This window comes from Pristiophorus japonicus, chromosome 1 (assembly GCF_044704955.1).
Source record: "Pristiophorus japonicus isolate sPriJap1 chromosome 1, sPriJap1.hap1, whole genome shotgun sequence".
Classification (NCBI taxonomy): Eukaryota; Metazoa; Chordata; class Chondrichthyes; family Pristiophoridae; genus Pristiophorus; species Pristiophorus japonicus.
In genome coordinates, this window is record NC_091977.1 from 277,273,034 (window position 1) to 277,299,239 (window position 26,206).

Genomic DNA, 26,206 nt, shown 5'->3' on the forward strand with positions numbered 1-26,206 from the left:
GTATCTCTCTCTCTCTCTCCCAAGTTTATGTTTCTCTCTCTCGTTCTCTCTCTCTCCTCCAGTTTGTGTTTCTCTCTTTCTCTCTCTCTCCCAGTTTGTGTTTCACTCTCTCTCCCCAGTTTGTTTCTCTCTCTCGCTCTCTCTCTTTCTCTTTTCACTAAGGAAGACACAAATAACCTCCTGAAAATTCTAGGGGACCAAGGATTTAGTGAGAAGGAGGAACGGAGGGAACTGAGGGAAATCCTTATTAGTCAGGAAATGGTGCAAGGGAAATTAATGAGATTGAAGGATGATAAATCCCCAGGGCCTGATAGCCTGCATCCCAGAGTACTTAAGGAAGTGGCCCTAGAAATAGTGGATGCATTGGTGGTCATTTTCCAACATTCCATGGACTCCGGATCAGTTCCTATGGATTGGAGGGTAGCTACTTTCAACCCACTTTTTAAAAAAGGGAGAGAAAACAGGGAATTATAGACCAGTTAGCCTGACATCGATAGTGGGGAAAATGCTGGAATCAATTATTAAAGATGTAATAGCAGCATATTTGGAAAGCAGTGACAGAATTGGTCCAAGCCAGCATGGATTTATGAAAGGGAAATCATGCTTGACAAATCTTCAAGAATTTTTTGAGGATGTAACTAGTAGAGTGTATAAGGGAGAACCAGTGAATGTGGTGTATTTGGACTTTCAAAAGGCTTTTGACAAGGTCCCACACAAGAGATTAGTGTGCAAAATTAAGGCACATAGGATTGGGGGTAATGTATTGATGTGGATAGAGAACTGGTTGGCATACAGGAAGCAAAGAGTGGGAATAAACGGGTCCTTTTCAGAATGGCAGGCAGTGACTAGTGGGGTACCGCAAGGTTCAGTACTGGGACCCCAGCTGTTTACAATATATAATAATGATTTAGACGAAGGAATTGAATGTAATATCTCCAAGTTTGCAGATGACACTAAGCTGGGTGGCAGTGTGAGCTGTGAGGAGGATGCTAAGAGGCTGCAGGGTGACTTGGACAGGTTAGGTGAGTGGGCAAATGCATAGCAGATGCGGTATAATGTGGATAAGTGTGAGGTTATCCACTTTGGTGGCAAAAACAGGAAGGCAGATTATTATCTGAATGGTGACAGATTAGTAAAAGGGGAGGTGCATCGAGACCTGGGTGTCATGGTACATCAGTCATTGAAAGTAGGCATGCAGGTACAGCAGGCAGTTAAGAAAACAAATGGCTTGTTGGCCTTCATAGCGAGAGAATTTGAGTATAGGAGCAGGGAGGTCTTGCTGCAGTTGTACAGGGCCTTGGTGAGACCACACCTCGAGTATTGTGTGCAGTTTTGGTCTCCTAATCTAAGGAAATTCTTGCTATTGAGGGAGTGCAGTGAAGATTCGCCAGACTGATTCCTGGGATGGCAGGACTGACATATGAAGAAAGACTGGATCGACTAGGCTTATATTCACTGGAATTTAGAAGAATGAGAGGGGATCGCATAGAAGCATATAAAATTCTAACAGGATTGGACAGGTTAGATGCAGGAAGAATGTTCCCAATATTGGGGAAGTCCAGAACCAGGAATCACAGTCTAAGGATAAGGGGTAAGCCATATAGGACCGAGATGAGGAGAAACTTTTTCACCCAGAGAATTGTGAACCTGTGGAATTCTCTACCACAGAAAGTTGTTGAGTCCAGTTCGTTGGATTTACGGCTAAAAGGATCAGGGGGTATGGAAAGAAGGCAGGAGTGGGGTACTGAAGTTACATGATCAGCCATGATTTTATTTAATGGTGTTGCAGGCTCGAAGGGCCGAATGGCCTGCTCCTGCACCTATTTTCTATGTTTCTATGTTTCTCTCCCTCAGTTTGTGTTTTTCTCTCTCTCTCAGTTTGTGTTTCTCTCCCTCCATTTTGTATTTCGCTCTCTCTCTCTCTCTCGCCCCCAGTTTGTGTTTCTCTCTCTCTCTCCCAGTTTGTGTTTCTCTCTCTCTCTCCCCCAGTTTGTGTTTCTCATTCTGTCTCTCCCCAGTTTTGTTGCTCTCGCTCTCGCCCCTATTTGTGTTTCCCTTTCTCTCTCTCTCTCCCAGTTTGTGTTTCTTTCTCTCGCTCCCAGTTTGTTTTACTCTCTCTTTCTCTCTCCCCAGTTCGTCTTTCTCTCTCTCCATTTTGTGTGTGTGTGTGTCTCTATCTCTCTCTCCCAGTTTGTGTGTCTCTCTCTCCCCCCAGTGGTATGTGTTTCTCTTTCCCTCTCCCCCAGTTTGTGTTTCTCTCTCTCTCCCTGTCATGTATGTATGCTTGGATTTGGAGATCATTATACTTGGTGCGGCCCAAGTATAAAAGGCCAGCCATCTTGTAATGTAATCACTTTGGGCCCTAATAAAGTAGAGCTAGGTTTCTACCTATGGGGGGGGGGGGCGTTTACAGTATTCAGTCTATTGAGTTATTGCATAAACAACATTTGGCGACGAGGTAACAAGAACCTTTGCATGCAAAAATGAGCACAATTGGAAGTCTGGAGCGATTTGTGGAGGGAGAAGATTGGGCTGACTTTGTAGCCCGCTTAAAACAGTATTTTGTGGCCAACAAAATGGAGAAAGAGGCAGACGCAGTTCGGCACCGGGCAGTCCTCCTCATGGTTTGCGGTCCGAAAATTTATGGACTCATAAAGAATCTCCTCTCGCCCTTAAGTCCAACGGACAAGGACTATGAAACATTGTGTGCTCTGGTACGTGACCATCTCAAACCAGATGAAGGCATCATCATCTCAATATATCGATTCTATATGCATGTTCGTTCTGAGGGCCAGGATGTATCGGAATTCGTTGCCGATCTAAGACATCTAGCTGGACCGTGTAAGTTCGAAACTGCGTTGGCAGACATGTTACGGGACGTCTTTGAAATTGGCATCAACCACGAGGTGATCCTGCGTAAGCTACTGGCGGTGGAGACGCTGGATTTGAGCAAGGCCATCACGATTGCCCAATCATGCATGACGACGGACAAAAGCTTACAGCAGATATCATCGAAAAATCAGAACTCAACAAGTACTGTAAACAGAGCTGCATATGGCAGGGTCTACCTGACTGCATACGCAAAACCTGTGGCTGCTCAAAGTCTGCCAATGGAAATGAATCCGATATCACCGTGTTGGCGTTGTGGGGGAAATCATCAACATCATCAGTGTTGGTTCAAACAGTATACAAAGGCTGTTCGAGAGTGGGGCATCTCAAGCGCATGTGTCCGCAACTGAGCAAGCATGCTGCGACACACCACATGGAGGATGATGACCAGTCTAGTGCGGATCTGGATATGAAATCCGAAATACCAGAGGAGGAAGTGTATGGACTGTATTTGTTCCTAACAAAGAGCCAACCGATAATGATTAATGTCAAACTTAATGGTGTGTCGGTATCGATGGAATTGGACACGGGTGCGAGTCAATCAATAATGAGCCAGAAGACATTCGACAGGCTGTGGGATACTAAAGCTGTGAGGCCTAAACTGAGTCCAGTCAATGCCAAGTTGCGTACGTACACTAAAGAATTCATAACCATGATTGGCAGTGCAGTAATCAAGGTGTCATATGATGGTGCGGTTCACGATTTAGCGTTATGAATTGTTCCAGGTAAGAGTCCAACGCTGTTCGGCAGGAACTGGTGAGAAAAAATCAAATGGAACTGGAACGAGATCAAAGCGCTGTCGTCGTCGGAGAAACCTCCATGTGCTCAAGTGCTGAGCAAGTTCCCCTCGTTGTGTCAACCAGGCATCGGCAATTTCACGGGAGCCAAGGTGCAGTTCCACGTGGACTCAGATGCAAGACCCGTCCATCATAAAGCTCGGGCAGTTCCGTACATGATGAGGGAGAAGGTGAAAATTGAATTGGACAGACTCCAGCGTGAATGGATCATATCACCGGTCAAATTTAACGAATGGGCCAGCCCCATTGTTTCCATGTTCAAAAGTGATGGCTCTGTCAGGATTTGTGGAGACTACAAGGTTACGATCAACCGAGTTTCGAAAGAGGATCAATACCCGTTACCGAAGACTGATGACCTGTTTGCAAAGCTAGCCGGGGGGAAGTTGTTCATAAAACTGGATCTGAGGTCAGCCTTCATGACACAAGTCGACATGCCGATGAAACTTACGTGCATCAATGCTCATAATTGACGTGGATAGAGAACTGGTTGGCAGACAGGAAGCAAGTGTAGGAATAAATGGGTCCTTTTCAGAATGGCAGGCAGTGACTAGTGGGCTACCGCAAGGTTCAGTGCTGGGACTCCAGCTATTTACAATATACATTAATGATTTAGACAAAGGAATTAAATGTAATATCTCAAGGTTTGCAGATGACACTAAGCTGGGTGGCAGTGTGAGCTGTGAGGAGGATGCTAAGAGGCTGCAGGGTGACTTGGACAGGTTAGGTGAGTGGGTAAATGCATGGCAGATGCAGTATAATGTAGATAAATGTGAGGTTATCCACTTTGGTGGCAAAAACAAGAAGGTGGAATATTATCTGAATGGTGACAGATTAGGAAAAGGAGAGGTGCAACGAGACCTGGGTGTTATGGTACATCAGTCTTTGAAAGTTGGCATGCAGGTGCAGCAGGCGGTGAAGAAGGCAAATGGCATGTTGGCCTTCATAGCGAGGGGATTTGAGTATAGGAGCAGGGAGGTCTTACTGTAGTTGTACAGGGCCTTGGTGAGGCCATACCTTGAATGTTGTGTACAGTTTTGGTCTTCTAATCTGAGGAAGGACATTCTTGCTATTGAGGGAGTGCAGTGAAGGTTCAGCAGGCTGATTCCCGGGATGGCAGGACTGACACGAAGAAAGACTGGATCAACTGGGCTTATATTCGCTGGAATTTAGAAGGATGAGAGGGAATCTCATAGAAACATATAAAATTCTGACAGCACTGGACAGGTTAGATGCAGGAAGAATGTTCCCGATGTTGGGGAAGTCCAGAACCAGGGATCACAGTCTAAGGATAAGGGGTAAGCCATTTAGGACCGCGATGAGGAGAAACTTCTTCACTCAGAGAATTGTGAACCTGTGGAATTCTCTACCACAGAAAGTTGTTGAGTCCAGTTCGTTAGATATATTCAAAAGGCAGTTAGATGTGGTCCTTATGGCTAAAGGGATCAAGGGGTATGGAGAGAAAGCAGGAATGGGGTACTGAAGTTGCATGATCAGCCATGATCATATTCAGGGAATGTTGTGTATGCAAAAACTCAATAGACTGAATACTGTAAACTCCGAACAGGTACAAACTTGGCTCTACTTTATTAGGGCCCAAAGTGATTACATTACATGATGGCTTGCCTTTTATACCTGGGCTGCACACATGTGCGTACAGCCCAATGACCTCCAATAGTCACGCCACCTGGTGGCTAGTAACCCCAAGCATACATACATGACAATATTCCCCTTTAAGATATTAGTAACAGCCTTTTTAGAAATTGAGACGGTCCGGGGCTTTCCGCTACAGAGTTGATCGTCTCAGTTCAACTCCGGCCTTGTGCGAGCGTTCTGAGTCTGTAATGACTGGGGGCTGGGTAGCCGATCTAATGGGAATGGCAATGACCATGTCAGGGATTGAAAGTCCAGATTCATTGATGACAGCGGAGTCCTCTGATGACTGAGGGTAGGTTGGTTGGTCACTGATTGTGTCTTCCTCAGACTGTTCCGGTTCATCCGTGTGCCGCAGCTTTATCTGATCAACAGGTTTCCTGCATGTCTGCCTATTCTTGAGCTTGACGATACACACTCTGTTATCCTCCTTGGCCGTAACAGTAACAGTGATCCATTTGGGATCTTGACCATAATTTAGTACATACACAGGATCGTTAACAGAAATGTCGCATGACACAGCAGCGCGATCATGATACCACTGCTGACTTTCACGTCTGTATTCAACATGATCATTCAAGTCAGGGTGGACTAGAGAGAGCCTGGTCTTGAGACCTCTCTTCATCAATAGTTCAGCAGGAGGGACCCCAGTAATCGTGTGGAGTCTTGTCCTGTAACTAAGCAATATGCATGACAAGCGAGTCATCAGTGAACCTTGAGGTACACGTTTCATACTCTGCTTGATGGTTTGGACAGCACGCTCTGCTTGACCATTAGATGCGGGTTTGAATGGTGCTGACCTCACATGTTTGATGCCATTGAGTTTCATCAACTCTTGAAACATAGAAACAAAGAAACATAGAAAATAGGTGCAGGAGTAGGCCATTCGGCCTTTCGAGCCTGCACCACCATTCAATAAGATCATGGCTGATCATTCCCCAAGTACCCCTTTCCTGCTTTCTCTCCATACTCCTTAATCCCCTTAGAATATCTAACTCCCTCTTGAATATATCCAATGAACTGGCATCAACAACTCTCTGCGGCAAGGAATTCCACAGGTTAACAACTCTCTGAGTGAAGAAGTTTCTCCTCATCTCAGTCCTAAATGGCCTATCCCGTATCCTAAGATTGTGTCCCCTGGTTCTGGACTTTCCCAACATCGGGAACCCGCATCTAACCTGTCCCGTCCCATCAGAATCTTGTGTGTTTCTATGAGATCCCCTCTCATCCTTCTAAACTCCAATGTATAAAGGCCCAGTTGATCCAGTCTTTTCTCATATATCAGTCCAGTCATCCCGGGAATCAGTCTGGTGAACCTTTGCTGCACTCCTTAATAGCAAGAACGTCCTTCCTCAGATTAGGAGACCAAAACTGAACACAACTGAACACAAGGCCCTGTACAACTGCAGTAAGACCTCCCTGCTCCTACACTCAAATCGCCAAGCTATGCAGGCCAACATACCATTTGCCTTCTTCACTGCCTGCTGTACCTGTATGCCTACTTTCAATGACTGATGAACCATGGCACCCAGGTTTCATTGCACCTCCCATTTTCCTAATCTGCCACCATTCAGATAATATTCTGTCTTCGCATTTTTGCCCCCAAAGTGGGTAACCTCAAATTTATCCACATTATACTGCATCTGCCATGCATTTGCCCACTCACCTAACCTGTCTAAGTCACCCTGCAGCCTCTTAGCTTCCCCTTCACAGTTCACACTGGCACCCAGTTTAGTGTCATTTGCAAACTTAGAGATATTACACTCAATTCCTTCATCCAAATCATTGATGTATATTGTAAATAGCTGCGGTCCCAGCACTGAGCCCTGCAGCACTCCACTAGTCACTGCCTGCCATTCTGAAAAGGACCCGTTTATCCCGACTCTCTGCTTCCTGTCTGCCAACCAGTTCTCTATCCATGTCTGTGCATTACCCCCAATACCATGTGCTTTAATTTTGCACACCAATCTCTTGTGTGGGATCTTGTCAAAAGCCTTTTGAAAGACAAATACACCACATCTACTGGTTCTCCCTTGTCCACTCTACTAGTTGCATCCTCAAAAAATTTCATAAGATTTGCCAAGCATGATTTCCCCTTCATAAATCCATGCTGACTTGGACCGATCTTGTCACTGCTTTACAAATGTGCTGCTATTTCATCCTTAATAATTGATTCCAACATTTTCCCCACCACTGATGTCAGGCTAACCAGTCTATAATTACCCACTTTTTCTCTCCCTCCCTTTTTAAAAAGTGGTGTTACATTAGCTACCCTCCAGTCCATAGGCTATTGGAAAATGATCACCAATGCATCCACTGTTTCAAGGGCCATTTCCTTAATACTCTGGGATGCAGACTATCAGGTCCCGGGGATATATCGGCCTTCAATTCCATCAATTTCCCTAACACAATTTCCCGCCTAATAAGGATATCCTTCAGTTCCTACTTCTCACTAAACCCTCGGTCCCCTAGTACTTCTGGAAGGTTATTTGTGTCTTCCTTCGTGAAGACAGAACCAAAGTATTTGTTCAATTGGTCTGCCATTTCTTTGTTCCCCATTATAAATTTACCTGAATCCGACTGCAAAGGACCTACGTTTGTCTTCACTAATCTTTTTCTCTTCAAATATCTATAGAAGCTTTTGCAGTCAGTTTTTATGTTCCCGGCAAGCTTCTTCTCGTACTCTATTTTCCCCCTCTTAATTAAACCCTTTGTCCTCCTCTGCTGAATTCTAAATTTCTACCAGTCTTCAGGTTTGTTGCTTTTTCTGGCCAATTTATATGCCTCTTCCTTGGATTTAACACTATCCTTAATTTCCCTTGTTAGCCATGGTTGAGCCACCGTTTTATTTTTACTCCAGACAGGGATGTAAAATTACTGAAGTTCATCCATGTGATCTTTCAATGGTTGCTATTGCCTATCCACCGTCAACCCTTTAAGTATCATTTGCCAGTCTATTCTAGCCAATTCACGTCTCAAACCACCGAAGTTACCTTTCCGTAAGTTCAGGACGCTAGTTTCTGAATTAACTGTGTCACTCTCCATCCTAATAAAGAATTCTACCATGTTATGGTCACTCTTCCCCAAGGGGTCTCGCACAACAAGATTGCTAATTAGTCCTTTCTCATTACACATCACCCAGTCTAAGATGACCAGCTCCCTGGTTGGTTCCTCGACATATTGGTCGAGAAAACCATCCTTAATACACTCCAGGAAATTCTCCTCCACCGCATTGCTACCAGTTTGGTTAGCTCAATCAATATATAGATTAAAGTCACCCATGATAACTGCTGCACCCTTATTGCATGCATCCCTAATTTCTTGTTTGATGCTGTCCCCAATCCTGCTACTACTGTTTGGTGGTCTGTACACAACTCCCACTAGTGTTTTCTGCCCCTTGGTATTCTGCAGCTCCACCCATACCGATTCCACATTATCCAAGCTAATGTCCTTTCTTACTATTGCATTAATTTCCTCTTTAACCAGCAATGCCACCCTGCCTCCTTTTCCTTTCTGTCTATCCTTCCTAAATGTTGAATACCCCTGGTTGAGTTTGCAGCCTTGGTCACCCTGAAGCCATGTCTCCGTGATGCCAATTACATCATACCCGTTAACTCCAGACTAGTGAAGCAAGGTCCATTGTCGCTTACAACGATGTCGGGCAGACCATGAGTGGCAAACATGACACAAAGGCTCTCAATGGTAGCTGTGGATGTACTGAATGACATGATTATACACTCTATCCACTTGGAATATGCATCCACCACAACTAAAAACATCTTTCCCAGGAAGGGACCTATAAAGTCGATGTGGATCCTGAACCATGGTTTAGATGGCCACGACCACAGACTCAGTGACGATTCCACTGGTGCTTTACTTAGATGCATGCAAGTGTTGCACTGATGCACACATGATTCCAGATCAGAGTCAATTCCAGGCCACCATACATGAGACCTGGCAATGGCTTTTATCATGACAATATCGGGATGCGTACTATATAGGTCATGTACAAATTTCTTTCTGATTTTCTTTGGCATAACAACACGATTACCCACAGTAAACAAGCTGACTGAATGGATAGTTCATCTTTGCGACGGTTGTAAGGTTTCGTCTCATCACCCATTTGCTTAGATATGGCAGACCAATCACCACTAAGGACACAACGTTTCACAATCGATAATATCGGGTCCTAGCTGGTCCAGGTCTTAACTTGTTGAGCCGTGACAGAGGTTCCTTCACTTTCAAAAGCATCCATGACTAACAGTAGGTCTGCAGGTTGTGGTGTTTCCACCTCCGGTGTGGGCAACAGCAGACGGCTCAGTGCATCGGTAAATTCATGGGAGCCAAGGTGCAGATCCACGTGGACTCGGATGCAAGACCCGTCCATCATAAAGCTTGGGCAGTTCTGTACATGATGAAGGAGAAGGTCGAAATCGAACTGGACAGACTCCAGCGGAAGGGGTCATATCACAGGTCGAATTTAATGAATGGGCAAGCCCCATTGTTCCTGTGTTGAAGAATGATGGCACTGTTCGGATTTGTGGAGACTACAAGGTTACGATCAACCGAGTTTCGAAACAGGATCAATACCCGTTACCGAAGGCTGATGACCTGTTTGCAACACTAGCCGGGGACAATTTGTTCATTAAACTGGATCTGATGTCGGCCTACATGACACAGGAGCTGGTCGAGACGTCGAAGAAACTTATGTGCATCAACAGTCATAAAGGACTGTTTATCTACAACAGGTATCCTTTCAGAATTCGCTTGGCCACAGCCATATTTCAGAGGAACATGGAGAGTCTACTGAAGTCTGTCCCTAGAACCGTCGTGTTCCAAGATGACATCCTGGTCACAGGTTGTGACACCGCCGAACATCTGAACAACCTGGAAGAGGTTCTACATCGTCTAGACAAAGTGGGACTCAGACTGAAACATTCGAAGTGCGTCTTCATGGCACCGGAAGTCGAATTCCTGGGGAGGAAAATTGCTGCTGACGGTATCAGGCCTATGGACTCAAAAACCAAGGCCATCAAAAATGCACCCAAGCCTCAGAATGTGATGGAGCTGCGTTCATTCCTTGGTCTACTCAACTACTTTGGTAATTTCCTATCTAGATTGAGCACTTCATTAGAGCCACTGCACATGCTGCTAAGAAAAGGCGACAACTAGGTTTGGGGTGCATCTCAAGGTAGAGCTTTAGAGAAAGCTACTAATCTGCTTTGCTCTAACAAGCTTCTGGTACATTATGATCCATGTAAGCGTCTAGTATTGGCCTGTGATGCTTCGTCATATGGAGTTGGTTGCGTGCTCCAATAACCTAATGAATCGGGTAAACTACAACCTGTTGCGTATGCTTCTAAAAGTTTGTCAAAGGCGGAAAGAGCCTATAGCATGGTAGAAAAAGAAGCATTACCCTGCGTGTATAGGGTTAAAAAGATGCATCAGTACTGTTTGGTCTTCGGTTTGAACTGGAAACAGATCACAGGCCACTCATTTCACTGTTTTTGGAAAACAAAGATATTAATACCAATGCATCGTCCTGCATCCAGAGGTGGGCGCTGACATTATCTGCCTATGATTTTGTCATTCGCCATAGACCTGGCACCGAGAATTGTGCCGATGCACTGAGCCATCTGCCATTGCCCACACTGGAGGTGGAGACACCACAATCTGCAGGCCTACTGTTCGTCACAGATGCTTTTGAAAGTGAAGGGATCCACTGTCACGGCTCAACAAGTTAAGACCGGGACCAGCCAGGACCCGATATTATTGGTTGTGAAACGTTGTGTCTTTAGTGGTGATTGACTCTGATCTGGAAACATGTGTGCATCAGTACAACACTTGCATCCAGCTAAGTAAAGCACCAGCGGAATCGCCGCTGAGTCTGTGGTCGTGGCCTGTAAACCATCGTCCAGGATCCACATCGACTTTGCAGGTCTCTTCCTGGGAAAGACGTTTTTAGTTGTGGTGGATGCATATTCCAAGTGGATAGAGTGTATAGTCATGTCATCCAGTACATCCACAGCTACCATTGAGAGCCTTCGTGTCATGTTTGCCATGAAGTACTGGTCCACACGAGCTACAAAATCTGTCCAGTCCTCTCCCTCCACGAATCTCTCCAGAATTCCAATTGTGCTCATTTTTGCATGCGAAGCTTCTTAAGTTAGCTCGTCGCCAAGTGTTATGTACGTAATAACGCGATAGACTGAATACTGTAAACTAACACAGGTACAAACCTGGCTCTGCTTTATTAAGGACCAAAGTGATTACATTACATGATGGCTTACCTTTTATACCTGGGTTGCACACACGTGCGTACAGCCCAATGACCTCCGACAGTCGCACCACCTGGTGTCTAGTAACCCCATGACACTCTCCATTTTATGTTTCTCTCTCTTTCTCTCTCACAGTTCTTTTTCTCTCTCTCTCTCTCCAAGTTTGTGTTCTCTCTCTCTCTCCCCCAGTTTGTGTTTCTCCCTCCCTCCCCCAGTTTATTTTTCTCCCTCTCTCCCCTAGTTTGTCTTTCTCTCTCTCTCTCCCTTTCCATTTTGTGTTTCTCTCTCTCTATCTATCTCCCACTCCCCCAATTTGTGTTACTCTCTCTCTTCCCCAGTTTGTGTTTCTCTCTCTCCCCCAGTTTGTGTTTCTCTCTCTCCCACAGTTTGTGTTTCTCTCTTCCCCAGTTTGTGTTTCTCTCTCTCCCCCAGTTTGTGTTTCTCTCTCTCTCTCTCCCCCCACCCCGCCCCCGTTTGTGTTGCTCTCTCTCTCCCTCCCACTGGTTGCTCTCTCAGGACTCATGGAGTTTCCAGGCGATTTTCCTTGGCCCCGACGCCGTCATCCTCTCAACCTCCAATCAAGTGATGTGTTTCTGAATAATGAGTGGGGCGGGGGTGAGAACAGTGCTCAGACAATGGGGTTTGGTTGACCAATATGGTAACCAATTTGCGCATAGCAAGCCGCCAAAAATATCAAATTGGATAAATGACCCGTAAATTGGTTTTGGTGGTGTGGGCTGAAGAATAACTGTTGACCAGGGCACAAGGAGAACTCCCTGCTCTCCTTCGATGAGCTCTTTTATGCTAACCTGAATAGGCAGTTTAGCCTCAAGTTAATGTCTGATCTGAAAGACAGCACCTCCAACAATTCAGCACTCCTTTAGTATTGCACTGAAGTGGCAGTCTAGATAATGTGCTCAGGTTCTGGATTGGGGCTTGAACCCATAACCGCTTGACTCAGCAATCTATATCTGACTCTTGTGTTTTGGACCGAGACTGCATCCCCTCTTTACAAGCCACACGACGTCGACTATTGACGTATTACCTCAGGGTTCATTGTGCTGAAGCCACTGTCAATACACCAATACATCCAGGAGGGCGCTGAGTGCCTCGAGTCTTGTCGCCGAGAGCATGCAGAAAGCAAGCGCAGGCAGTGGAAAGAGTGTGTGGCAAACCAGTCCCACCCGCCCTTTCCTTCAACGACTGTCTGTCCCACCTGTGACAGAGTCTGTAATTCCCTGTATTGTACTGTTCAGACACCTAAGAACTCACTTTTAGAATGGAAGCAAGTCTTCCTCGATTTCGAGGGACTACCAATGATGAATCCATCTGATCCCTATCAAGTTTTGAAAAAAAGTTTCCATATTGCAAGTAAAAGAAGTGATGGCATATCTCAGTCTAATGATTTGGGTGAAGGGACCGAGTGTAATGTAGCCAAGTTTGCTGATGATACAAAGATGGGTGGGAAAGCAAATTGTGAGGAGGACACAAAAAATCTGCAAAGGAATATAGACAGGCTAAGTGAGTGGGCAAAAAATTGTCAGATGGAGTATAATGTGTTGAAAATGTGAGGTTATCCATTTCGGCAGAAATAATAGAAAAGCAAATTATAATTTAAATGGAGAAAAATTGCAAAGTGCTGCAGTATAGAGACCTGGGGGTCCTTGTGCATGAAACACAAAAGGTTAGTATGTAGGTACAGCAAGTAATCAGGAAGGCAAATGGAATGTTGGCCTTTATTGCAAGGGGTTAGAGAATAAAAGCAGAGAAGTCCTGCTACAACTGTACAGGGTATTGGTGAGGCCACACCTGGAGTACTACGTTCCGTTTTGGTCTCTGTATTTAAGGAGGGATATACTTGCATTGGAGGCTGTTCAGAGAAGATTCACTAGGTTGATTCCAGAGATGAGGGGGTTGACTTATGAAGGTAGGTTGAGTAGGTTGGGCCTATACACATTGGAGTTCAGAAGAATGAGATCTTATTGAAACTTATAAGATAATGAGGGGGCTCTACAAGGTGGATGCAGAGAAGATATTTCCACATTGGAGAAATTAAAACGAGGGGACATAGTCTTAGAATAAGGGGCCGTCCATTTAAAACTGAGATGAGGAGAAATTTCATCTCTCAGAGAGTTGTAAATCTATGGAATTCTCTGCCTCAGAGAGTTGCCTAGGCTGGGTCATTGAGTATATTTAAGGCGGAGATAGAGAGAGTTTTGAGCGATAACGGAGTAAAGGGAAGTGGAGCTGAGGCCATGGTCAGATCAGCCATGATCTTATTGAATGGCGGAGCAGGCTCGTGGGGCCAAATGGCCTCCTCCTGTTCCTATTTCTTATGTTCTTATGTAATGCCTCACTGACTGCAGCAACCATAAATCAATCTCCCTTCATAGCAAGTTTTAAGACAAATTAATGTGGGTGTAACATATTGCCGTCATGTTCTGTGAATAGAAACATAGAAACATAGAAAATAGGTGCAGAAGTAGGTCATTCGGCCCTTCTAGCCTGCACCGCCATTCAATGAGTTCATGGCTGAACATGCAACTTCAGTACCCCATTCCTGCTTTCTCACCATACCCCTTGATCCCCCGAGTAGTAAGGATTCATCTAACTCCTTTTTGAATATATTTAGTGAATTGGCCTCAACAACTTTCTGTGGTAGAGAATTCCACAGGTTCACCACTCTCTGGGTGAAGAAATTCCTCCTCATCTCGGTCCTAAATGGCTTACCCATTATCCTTAGACTGTGACCCCTGGTTCTGGACTTCCCCAACATTGGGAACATTCTTCCTGCATCTAACCTGTCTAACCCCATCAGAATTTTAAACGTTTCGATGAGGTCCCCTCTCATTCTTCTGAACTCCAGTGAATACAAGCCCAGTTGATCCAGTCTTTCTTGATAGGTCAGTCCCGCCATCCTGGGAATCAGTCTGGTGAACCTTCGCTGCACTCCCTCAATAGCAAGAATGTCCTTCCTCAGGTTAGGAGACCAAAACTGTACACAATACTCCAGGTGTGGCCTCACCAAGGCCCTGTACAATTGTAGCAACACCTCCCTGCCCCTGTACTCAAATCCCCTCGCTATGAAGGCCAACATGCCATTTGCTTTCTTAACCGCCTGCTGTACCTGCATGCCAACCTTCAATGACTGATGTACCATGACACCCAGGTCTCTTTGCACCTCCCCTTTTCCTAATCTGTCACCATTCAGATAATAGTCTGTCTCTCTGTTTTTACCACCAAAGTGGATAACCTCACATTTATCCACATTATACTTCATCTGCCATGCATTTGCCCACTCACCTAACCTATCCATGATGCTATAGTTATCCACTCGGGACTCTGTGCATTTTTGCTACAATAGCTGACTTGCGGACGTGGGCGAGGGGACTGTGTTTCCAGGATGCAGTCGCAGTGCTATATTTACAGCTCACTGAATAAAGATAATGAGCTGAAATGGGGGCGGGAGAATATAAACTGTCACAATGATGCTGAAAGTCACTTGCACTGTCGAACAGATGCTCTGCATCAGCTGTGTACCTGTACAATGTCACAATGTTCCGAGCTTACTTCCCAAAGTGTAATTGAATTTATTAGCAGCCTAAATATCATCTTGGACGCGGATTATTCGTTTTAACACAAAATATCAGTGCTGCTTACCCATGGATGGTGTCGCTAGTGTCTGACGTCCAACCATCTGGGCTGGGCCAAGGCCATCCAGAAAATCACTGAATTGGCTGTCTGATGCCAATCGAACACCAGGAAAGATAAGGCTATGAGGAAAATAAGTGCAAGAAAAGAGGAAATTGAGTAATCTTGAAGACTTAAGAATGTGAGCTTGTGCTAAAAACTCATTTTTCGCCTCGGCCTTGAGATTTGTGCTGTAATTTATAGTTCTTGATCTTTACATTTATGCAATGAGATGTATATATTGATGAGGCTTGGTAATGCCTCAGATTTGTGGCTTTGCATTCATTAGTACCATTACAATCTATCTGGTTCACTAATGTCCTTTAGGGAAGGAAATCTGCTGTCCTTACCCAGTCTGGTCTATATGTGACTCCAGACCCACAGCAATGTGGTTGACTTTTAACTGCCCTCTGAAATGGCCCGGCAAGCCACTCAGTTGTAACAAACTGCTACAAGGACTGCAGTAGTTCAAGAAGGCAGCTCACCATCACCTTCTCAAGGGCAATTAGGGATGGGCAATAAATGATGGCCTTGTTAGCAACACCCACATCCCATGAACTAATTAAAAAAAAATACTATTAGATGCCATGCCTAGTTCAATGATGTGTAAATAAATAAAAACTTTGTAAAAAACCGTCTTAACCTTCAACCATGGAGAAAATAGGTTTTCTAACAAAGCCTAGATCTAAAATAACAGTCCAATGAGCGTCTGACAGAATCATTACTTTTTGAACAGATTGAGATTCCCTCCTTTTAAGATATTTTGCTTACTGACCATTGCGCGACCTCTCAGAGTCCAAATTCATCTGTGGCCAAGAGGGTGCAACTCCAGTAGTGTCGCTCCAAACTGGTTGCTAACGGCCTCACAACAGCAACCCAGAAATGACGGCCATACTAATTTTCCTATTCACCTTTTGAGGAAGTATCTGGCCTCCCTTTCCTGTCATCCTGTGATGTTAGGAATGGGATCAAGCCTGCATTGTGCCTTTCAGTGGGTGCAAAGCTCTCACTGTCAGGGCTCATTCATGAAGATCGGCCATACCAGTGTGAGTCGGTAACTGGAGGAAAGGAGAGGGGGGAAGGAATATGGGGAGAAAATTGGAAAATAATTCTAATTTGAGTGAGTACACAAGAAGCTTTAACATGTTGTGATGGCCAGTCTTATTGTACCCATCATGTTCACTGTGCACATCTGGCTGACAGATCTGGAAAATTACAGTGGACCATGTAAAGTATGAATGCTTAATGTCTCACACTCCCCTCTCTGCTATTTTAGAGGTGGCTTTAATGCATGGCTTAACTGCTCTATTGGGCTAGCAGAGGGAGGAATCAGATACAAATTTGTTGAGGGTTTGCTGGTAACAATGCCCAGGATTAAAACCTTACCATTAACACAATGTTTACTAAATATTTTAATACTTCAGTTTTATTGTAATTGGGTCAATAGTTACCTATATTTGTTTGTAGATGATTATGATCTTATAAAGGCTGAAGTTGAGTGTACTGGGAAATTTAACATGTGTGTAACTTGCACCAAAAGTGTTACGGCTGACAATTCGGTACCGCCTCATTCAGCCACGAGGTGGGAGTTCCGGCGCCAAGCGCAAAAGTCCCACCCCGCGAGCTATATGGCACCTGACAGGAACTGCAGTGCGAAATCTCGGGGGTGGCACCGGGGCACAAAGGGACATGAATTTTCCAGCGCTACGTGGAACGACGTATAGCGCTGGTGAGAAGACAGGGTCCGCCCCTTCCATTAAAGGGGAGGGCTAAGCTGCCAACCCTGCAAGAGGGAAAAGGGGCCATCGGTGGACCACCAGAGAGTGGAGTGCCGGGCTGCAACATCGTGGCATGGACTCCGCAATCTACATTGAAGAAGGCCGCAACCGGTAAGTCAGCCATTTTGAAATTTTTCACCGTCACACCTCCCCTTTAATTTTTGCCCCGCAAGCGGCCTACAGTCAGGGGTGCTATTGAATTTCCACTCCGGGGCGAAAACTGGTGGCTGTGCACAGTGATGACATCGTCATCGCCGGTGCAGCAGCCCGGGGCGTTATCGGCAGGAGCGGGGTGCTACTGGTTAGTGCTACTGCTAAACTCCCATGGAATTTCGCTGGAGTCGGTTGTGGTGCCATGTCGCACCCGGGTGTAAAGTCGTTTGCGCCCCCCCCAAGGGTGCTCACGGGAGGTACAAATGACCCAAATTTTTCTTCCTTACTATCATAGCTATGAAACAAACTTAAAGCCGTACTACACCCCCTCACATTGCTAGTTAACTGATATAATACACAGGCCTCAATTGGAATACTGTGTCCAATTTTGGTCTCCTCCCATGGTGGGTGATATTGAGGCTTTGGAGGGGGTGCAGAGGAGGGCCACTAGACTAATTCCCAGTCTAAAGCAGCTTAGTTATAAAGATAAGCTAAAAAAGTTGGGACTCTAAACTTTAGGGAAGCATAGACTGAGAAGAGATCTGATCGAGGTTTATAAGATAATGAAGGGAATCGATTGTGTTCCAATTGACAGTTTGTTCCAATTAATTGGGTTAGGAAGAACCAGGGGGTTGGTTATATAAGACCAGTTTAGATGTCAGGAGGTGGTTCTTTTCCTAGAGAACAGTGGACCTTGGGAACAGGCTGCCATCTCGTGCTGTGAATACTGAGTCACGGAATTCCTTCAAGCGAGAGCTGGACCTGTTTCTGGCTGGGGCGGATATCACCTCCTACAGAAGGTAAGTACAGCACGGAATTCAGGGCCAGGGTGATCTCTTGGACTAGTTTTGATTGCTTAGATGAGTCGGAATGGAATTTCCCAGATTTTTTTTCCCTTGAAATTTTTGATCTGTTTTTTTGCCTCCCCTAGTAGATGACATGGTTTCGAGTGAGTTGGAGAGTATATATTGTAATACACAAGGTATCACAATTGTGTGGGACAGGTTCGATGGACCAGAGAAGTTTTACCTGCCCGCCATTGTTTGTATGCCATTAGCAGCCTTTCACACACCAGCAATTCCCACTCCATTGAGGTTTCTGAATTGGAAGAGTACAAGAATGTAGAAGTGGGGCTATTTGGCCCATCCATTGAACCAGGTCTCTGCTGAGGACTTGATCTGTTCATTTCCACAGAATGTTGATTGATGTTAGTTTAGTGATGGGGAACATTGTGAGATGGAACATAGGTTTGTGCCCCAGCACTGTGTAATGTTGGCGAAACATTGTAATGTAGAGTTCATCTTTATACTTAACTTACTTTCCCTCTGAACTGTAGCTGTTCATGCTCCCATCTGTAGACTCGCGACTTAGTTGCCGGGTCATCCGGTTTCTCATTTCAACTGCCAATCCAGTTTCTGTACTGCGCTGGATGGTACTTCGCAGCTTTTTCCCTCCAGCCTCTGCGGAAACAAGAACGGGAGGATTCTATGTTACATCGTCTCGAGAGCACTGCATGCACTGTATCAGGGTTTATCAGGTAGAGGAGTGTAATCCTGAAAAAGAGGTGGTCTATAATATAGAAACAAATAACGCTCATCAGAGTTTATACTATGAAAAAATAACCACTGGGGCATAATAGTCAATAAGAGAATGGGCACTTCTCAGCAGAAACTGTTCCTTGCTTTTAATATTTGTATCACAGTGGCCCTCATTCTCCGTTACTTTATAAGAACATAAGAAATAGGCCATTTGGCCCCTCGAGCCTGCTTCGCCATTCAAAAAGATCATGGCTGATCTGATCTTGGTCTCAACTCCACTTTCTTGCCCGCTCCTCATAACCCTTTGTGACTACATCCTTCTTGGATTGAATTAATTAACCAGTTACAGAAAAGACTCAAATACAATGACATCCAATCTCAAAACTGAGGGAAGATTTCCTCTGTGTGCTATGTGTAATGAAATTGTAAACACATTGGGCTGGATTTTACCAACCTCGGTGGGTCCATGGCGGGCGATGTCGATGGTGGGTCCCGGCCTTGCTGTTGGCTCCAGCCCACTGCCCAAAATGATTTTCCCCTGATTGGGCTTGTTAAGCCCGCCCAGCCTGTTTGCCAGCCAATTGAAGGATGCGGATCTGGTGACATCATTTGATGTTGCGTTATCAGCCAGTTTCATTAAAGGGACCATGCACAAATTAATGTTGACATGTGTGCTGTCAGTATTCTACAGCACTGAGATGCTGCAAACACTGACAAGCACTTCACAAAGGTGCAGGGCTGCACCCATGCTCTCCCATGACTACCTCCATATGCTACACAAGGGTAGGCACTTGTGTGTTTTAGCCAATGTTCATGTGAAGTTTCTGTTAATGTGTTGTCAAACATTGAAATCGATTTTGAACACTTTGCGTTCTTGGACAGATTTGTGTAAACCTTTGGAAGTGGCTTAATATATTGCAGTGAATGGTGAGAAATAATGGTACCCACTGCATTGGTGATGAGTGTGAAAGGAATGGCTTGGACATTGTCAGGATGCTTTATGGTGCTGGTGTAGGGTGTGGCAGCCAGGGTGCACAGCATCAAGTAAAGTAAATCTTGTCAATGTGAGGCCATCCCTGGAGTCCCGGGCAGCAATGTGATTGGGTGCTGATGCCCTGTGCAGCATCCATTGATTGCAGAGAAGGTTGGTGTTGGTGCTGCTGGTGTGCCTGTGATGCTGGTGTTGGGGCTGATCATGGTGGGATTCTGAGGACCAAGGTGAGACAGTATAAACTGATGTAATAGATGGCAGGTGAACTTGAGATATCAGAAGCAATCTGTCAATGGTGAGAGAGGTTGTTCCAATGAGGTGACACTGGATAGAGAGTTTGGTCCAAACACTTGCAACCTGCATCAAGCTCAATCTGCCTTCCAAATGCAGTAAGCAACAGCTTCTGAGCTTAGAGAGGGAACAGCTATGAGATGGGAGCTTTTATAGCACATTTCCAGATATCAAGTAATGTGATGATTCCATGGCCATTCAACTCCCGACCTGCTTACCTGATGTGATCCTTGAGCAGCATGGACCCTGTGGGTGACTTGGTAAACTCTGAAGGCGAGCTCAAAATAGTTCTTAATGGTCTGTTAACAAGGTCATAATGACCTGAATTGCCTCCCCCGCCTCTGTGTGTCGGGTCTGCTCAGCGCTGACAGACCCGACATTTGGGAAAGGTGCATGGCGGGGGGTTGACAGCGGGGTCCTGACCCGCCATCAAAAAACAAGTTTCCCGCTGACCCCCTGGAAAATTCCCCTCATTTTTTCTAAATAGGTTCATGAGTTTTGTACACTTGACAGTGAAAGAAAACCTTTTCCCCCATGCCAATTATTTACAATGTCCAGGCAAGAAGGGGTTTCAGGTTAGTAGTACAACTATTAATCTTAGGATCATTTTAGTGCTAACAATTGCTTTATTATTTGATCGGTATGAAAACTGAGCAAGTGCTGATTGTTTATGAGCATTGGCTGTCATTGGTGGGTAGTCCAGAACAAGAGAAAATAACCTTATAAATTAAAGTTGGGTCGTTCAGGGGTGATGTCAGGAAGCACTTCTTCACAAAAAGGGTAGTGGATATCTGGAACTCTCTCCTCCTAAAAGCTTGAGGCTGGGGGGGATCAATTGAAAATGTCAAAACTGGGATTGATAGATTTTTGTTAGGTAAGGGCATTACGGAACCAAGGTGGATAGATGGAATTAAGGTACAGATCATGCATGATCTAATGGAATGGCTCGAGGGGCTAAATGGCCGACTCATGTTCCTTTCATTTTGTACCTAAGCCAAAATTGGGAAGCTGAGATTTTGTGACTAAAGAAGATAGGGGAACGAACAACATTTTCAAATATTGCTTTGGGCACAAAGCAGTTTAGTTGTTAATAAATGAGACCTGGACTGAAGCACAACTTCCTAAACAAGGATCTATTTACCTCCACCCTCTCTTTTCATTCTCTCACTTCTGCCATGCACCATTCACTACTTCAGGTTGTAGGGTGGAGCTAGTGGGTTGAAGAACTGGCAGAGACTGCTCTTTGCATGGTGTTTCGAGCGTGTTTTTTATTTGAGCTAGTTTTCCGCTCCTGCCTTCCAGTTAGATCACTCACTGTGAGGAAGCATTCCACCCACCAGCCTGTCTAAAGCAGCCAAAACTAATACTTTAAAGGAGGCTACATCTGAACTAGTGACTGAGAGTTAGACTCAGGTTGTCTATAGGAAACCAAGTATATTACTGCTACAGCTATACATTACCAAAAAAGTACTGTTATTAAAAATGTAAGCAACTAATGGATCTGATAGAGAATAAAACTGTCATCTGAACACTCAAGCCAAGGATAGTAGAAAGCCAGGAAATTATCACATGTCCACATCAAGCCAGCATTCACATTTGACATGATAGTAACTAAATAAAAATATCTTATGAGACTTTTTAAAAACCATATTAAAGGTACGTTTTAGCAATTTGTGATTCAATCCCTCAGGGTTAAGATTGGGAATGTGGGGTGGAAGACAGCAGACATTGCAGAATTTTCTGTTCAATAATTTTAAAGATGTGATTGCACTAGAGGGGGTACAGAGGAAATTTTCAAGGATGTTGCCAGGACTGAAGAATTTTAGCTATGAGGAAAGATTGGATAGGCTGGGGTTGAGTTCTTTGTAACAGAGGAGGCTGAGGCAAGACCTTATTGAGGTGTAGATAGAGTGGATAGTCAGGACCTATTTCCCTTAGCAGAGGGGTTAATATCCAGGGGGCATAGATTTAAAGTAATTGGTAGAAGGGAATAGAGGGGATTTGAGGGAAAATCTTTTCACCCAGAGGGTGGTGGGGTCTGGAACTCACTGCCTGAAAGAGTGGTAGAGGCAGAAACCCTCACCACATTTAAAAAGTACTTGGATATGCACTTGAAGTGCCGTAACCTACAGGATTACCGACCAAGAGCAGGAAAGTGGGATTAAGCTGGATAGCTCTTTTTTGGCTGGCACAGACAAGCTGGCCTGAATGGCCTCCTTCCGTGCTGTAAATTTCTACGATTCTATGACAGAAAATCCTGCAGGTCTCACTGACCTCAGTGCCTGAATTTCTTGCACGTGAAGCTTCATGCCAGGAGCAGCAATATGCAAAATCTGTCCTTACATTTTCATCAATTTAAAACAAATTCTACAGTGCTCAACAAAATGGAGAGTGTTTCTGAATAACAGCACTGTGCCTACAGCACGAGTTACTAATCCGAAAAAAGCAACATCACAACAAAGCTGTCATGTGGGAACCAAGCCTGTGGCAGCATGGAGTAAAGCAGTACCAATGACAGGAGATGTACTCAATATTGAATTTGTTTGTCCACCTGGAAATCAAGACCCATATTTTTTATTGCTATTGAAGTGATGGAACTGAACAGCTGACACTCTACATCAAACGTGTTATAGCTCCAGACCCAATCACCGTGACAAGACTAGACAAAGCGAGCATAACTCATTTGGAATGTCAATTTCAGCTGGCTTCTTGCTGCGAATGTATCATGATCATGGCTGGCGTTACTATTTGGAAATTTTTATTACCTTATCCTTTTTTTCATTTATTGCTCTAGTTTGTTTGGCTTCAACTTTATCTGTTTTGACTGTTATGCAGCTCTTTAAAAAATAAAGCCTCTGGCCTGTCTTTCAATTTCTACCAGTTGGTAAGGCTCAATTCTCCCCTTAGCTCTTGTTATATGGTAAGAGCTGATAGGTCAGAATGAGCAATGCCTTGTCCATGATTCTCTGCCACTGGCAGTAACAGGTTGGCAGTATTTCCATGACTCCCTGATGGCATCACATTGCTCCATCAATCAGGCTGGTACTGCGTGGGTAGGTGCCAGGATGCATGTTCAAACTCCCTCAACATTACTTGCACAGTAACCATTGTGTTTTGAGAGGATCGAATGGATTTAGTTCCAAGGTAAACACGCAATAAAGACTTGGCCTCTGTGTTTCATTAATTCGAATAAATGAGTTTCAATTTTCCATGCAATGCAGATATTCTGCAGGATAATTAACAAATAATGAGTCTGTTTCTTAAGGGAAAAGACTGCTGCTTTACACAGTAACCATTCATTACATTTCCAAATATCGGCTGAGCAACTGACAATGGGTTTTGCAGTTCCAGTTCCCCATATGTCAAATTCCTGGGGGTAATTTTTAATCTTCACCACGTCGGAGTGGACTGCCGTCCGTTATTGACGCTGCTCAATTTCCACTCCATTGATGAAGACCAGGCACTTTCCTCAGTAGGTGGGAGAGAAATCCAAAGGCAGAGTACCCTTGGCTTCTCTGATTCACCTGCAAGTGCCACCAAAGGAGGAACAGAGTGTGGCAGGTTGGGATCGGAGGCGGGAGGGCATAATTTTAAAAAATGGGGAATTTAAAAATGAAATTAGCAAACACTTACAACTGTATCTTTTGTAAGACATTACCGATATCATGTGGTGCACTACAAAGAGAATAATTGCAGCTGTCCATCTCAAGCTAAGACAGAATTTAGTTACACATACGAAAAAACATGGAGCAATGAATACTAATAGCTACATAAATATGGATAAATCATGTAAAGCACACATTACTAATCTATATTAAAAATCTTGCAAATAGTGTCTATTCCTTTCACATTTCAAATTTTACACAGCGCAGATTCACCAAAATGATACCAGGGTTTAAAAGGTTAAATTATGAGGAAAGGTTGCATAAGCAACTTGTATTCCCTTGAGTTTAGAAAGTTGAGCAGTGATCTAATCGAGGTATTTAAAATGATTAAGGGATTTGATAAGAGTAGATATCGAGAAACCATTTCCCCTGGCAGAGGAATCAATAAGAACAACATCAACTTGTATTTATATAGCGCCTTGAACATAATAAAAAGTCCCAAGGCATTTCACAGGAGAGTTATCAAACAAAAATTTGACACAAGCCACATAAGGAGATATTAGAGCAAATGACCAAAAGCTTGGTCAATGATGTAGGTTTTAAGGAGCATCTTGAAGGAGGAAAGAGAGGTAGAGAGGTGGAAAGGTTTAGGGAGGGAGTTCCAGAGCTGAAGGCCAACCACCAATGGTGGAGCAATTAATACGTGGGCATAAGCTTAAAATAAGAGCTAAGCCATTTAAGAGTGAAACCAGGCAGCCCTTTTTCACATAAAGGGTAATGGAAACCTGGAGCTTACTCCCCAAGTGTGCTGTGGATGATGGGACAATTGAAATTTTCAAGACTGAGATTGATACAATTTTCGTGATGTAAGGGTATCATGGGATATGGAACAAAGGCAGGTAAATGGAGTTGAGGTACAGATCAGCGAGAATATAACTGTATGGCGGAACAGGCTCAAGAGACTAAATGGCTTACTCTTCTTTCTATGTTCCTTATTTTTGTGTATCCTCTGAGTCATCATGAGCATTGCAATGGAAGATCTGATGCTCTATATTAAATTTGTAAGGTAAAGCAACAGAATAGCACTATAAAAATTCTGCCATATTAGTTTGAGTAAAACTTTCTCACTTATAAATTCTGTGTCTCCATTATGACTGATTAAATTACAGTAGGCTACAACTTTATTTGCATGTATTGCATATTCATGCTCTCACTGAAGTCAGAGCATCAAAGGTTTTTTTCCTATTAAATCTAATTATGGTAATAACTTCACACACAAACACACTTTTAATTTGCAATCATCTTATTTTACAGCCAGTACCTCGTTGTCATAAATGTATGCCTTGTGAAGGCCCAGTGCAAAGATTTGAGTTGGGACCCTCTACAATTTACTCAATACTACCTACTTAATCTAGCATCAAATCCGCACACGTACGATCATGAAAAGGTACATTTGCAATAGGAAATAGAGCTCGGGGCCCTTTGCAATCTCATGAGTTGCACAGTTCTAATGCCACCTCAGAATGTGTTTTCAGAGATGCTGCAAACCTCTCCGGTGCACGAGACTGAGAAGGAAATAAATGCTCTGACGAATCAACACCAGGGTAAAATCTCATTATAATGGGACCCACTGCCTTTCATAGTGCACTAAGACAAACACAACTGTATACTAGTTCATACTGAATAACTGTCTACATTTCTTGCTCTGCCCCTTGCACAGACACCATCACCACTTTTAAAAAGACTGTGGATTTCAAATTCTACCTCCAGTCATTTATAGATCAAGATAAACAGATCATGGGAAGAAAGACTAATTATTTAAAATTATAACCCCTTGGTACACAGGCTTCTAAATCCATTGCACTGTCTTTAACAAAAAAACGAATCTACAGAATGTGTACTCATTGAAGATCAATCCTGATACAAACCAGTTCTACTGAACAGCAACTTTGCTCCCTCTCCAGCTTTCTGAGTGCCACTCACATCCAACAGATCTCCTGATAAAAAATGTTTGTTTTCTTGTTTCAGAGCACAGACTGCGGTGGTGAGAGAGCTTGATTGGTGAGAGCCAGCCAGCCATATACTGAACTGATAAATATGTACTGTGGCCTTTCACAAATTCATGTCCCGTTCTTCATAGCTTTTTCTACTTATAAAAATGCGGTTTGGTAGGAATTTGGCCCGAAATATTCACTTTGAGATCATTATGCTGCGGGCATACCAGCATTCTGTTTGTTATCTTAGGCTGAATATCTGAACCCATACAAGCACAGTGTGCAGGGCTGCACCTCACTGGCGGTGCAGGCTCGAAGGGCCGAATGGCCTACTCCTGCACCTATTTTCTATGTTTCTATGTTTCTACATCGGGCGGTGGGACACCAAATCACCAATATCTGGCCACCCCGGTCACCAGTAAGGTATGTCCGAGACAATATTATGATTGTGGGGACTGGAGGAGCATCATTTCAAACTTTCCTTTTTGGGCCACTTCACCCATGGAACTGATTGGATCATTACGGTGCACACTCCAACCAGTTCTAATCTAA

General features: G+C 44.2%; 1 protein-coding gene across 1 annotated transcript in view; it reads right to left on the bottom strand.

The window, feature by feature from the left end:
- Nucleotides 1-26,206, bottom strand: part of rims2a (regulating synaptic membrane exocytosis 2a) — a 1,685,585-nt gene that overhangs the window by 17,022 nt on the left and 1,642,357 nt on the right. Inside the window, exons 32-33 of the mRNA XM_070888461.1 lie at nt 18,554-18,695; nt 15,275-15,387 (exon numbers count right to left, since the gene is read on the bottom strand). Coding sequence (XP_070744562.1) covers nt 15,275-15,387; nt 18,554-18,695 — 255 coding nt within the window. The remainder of the gene's footprint in view (nt 1-15,274; nt 15,388-18,553; nt 18,696-26,206) is intronic.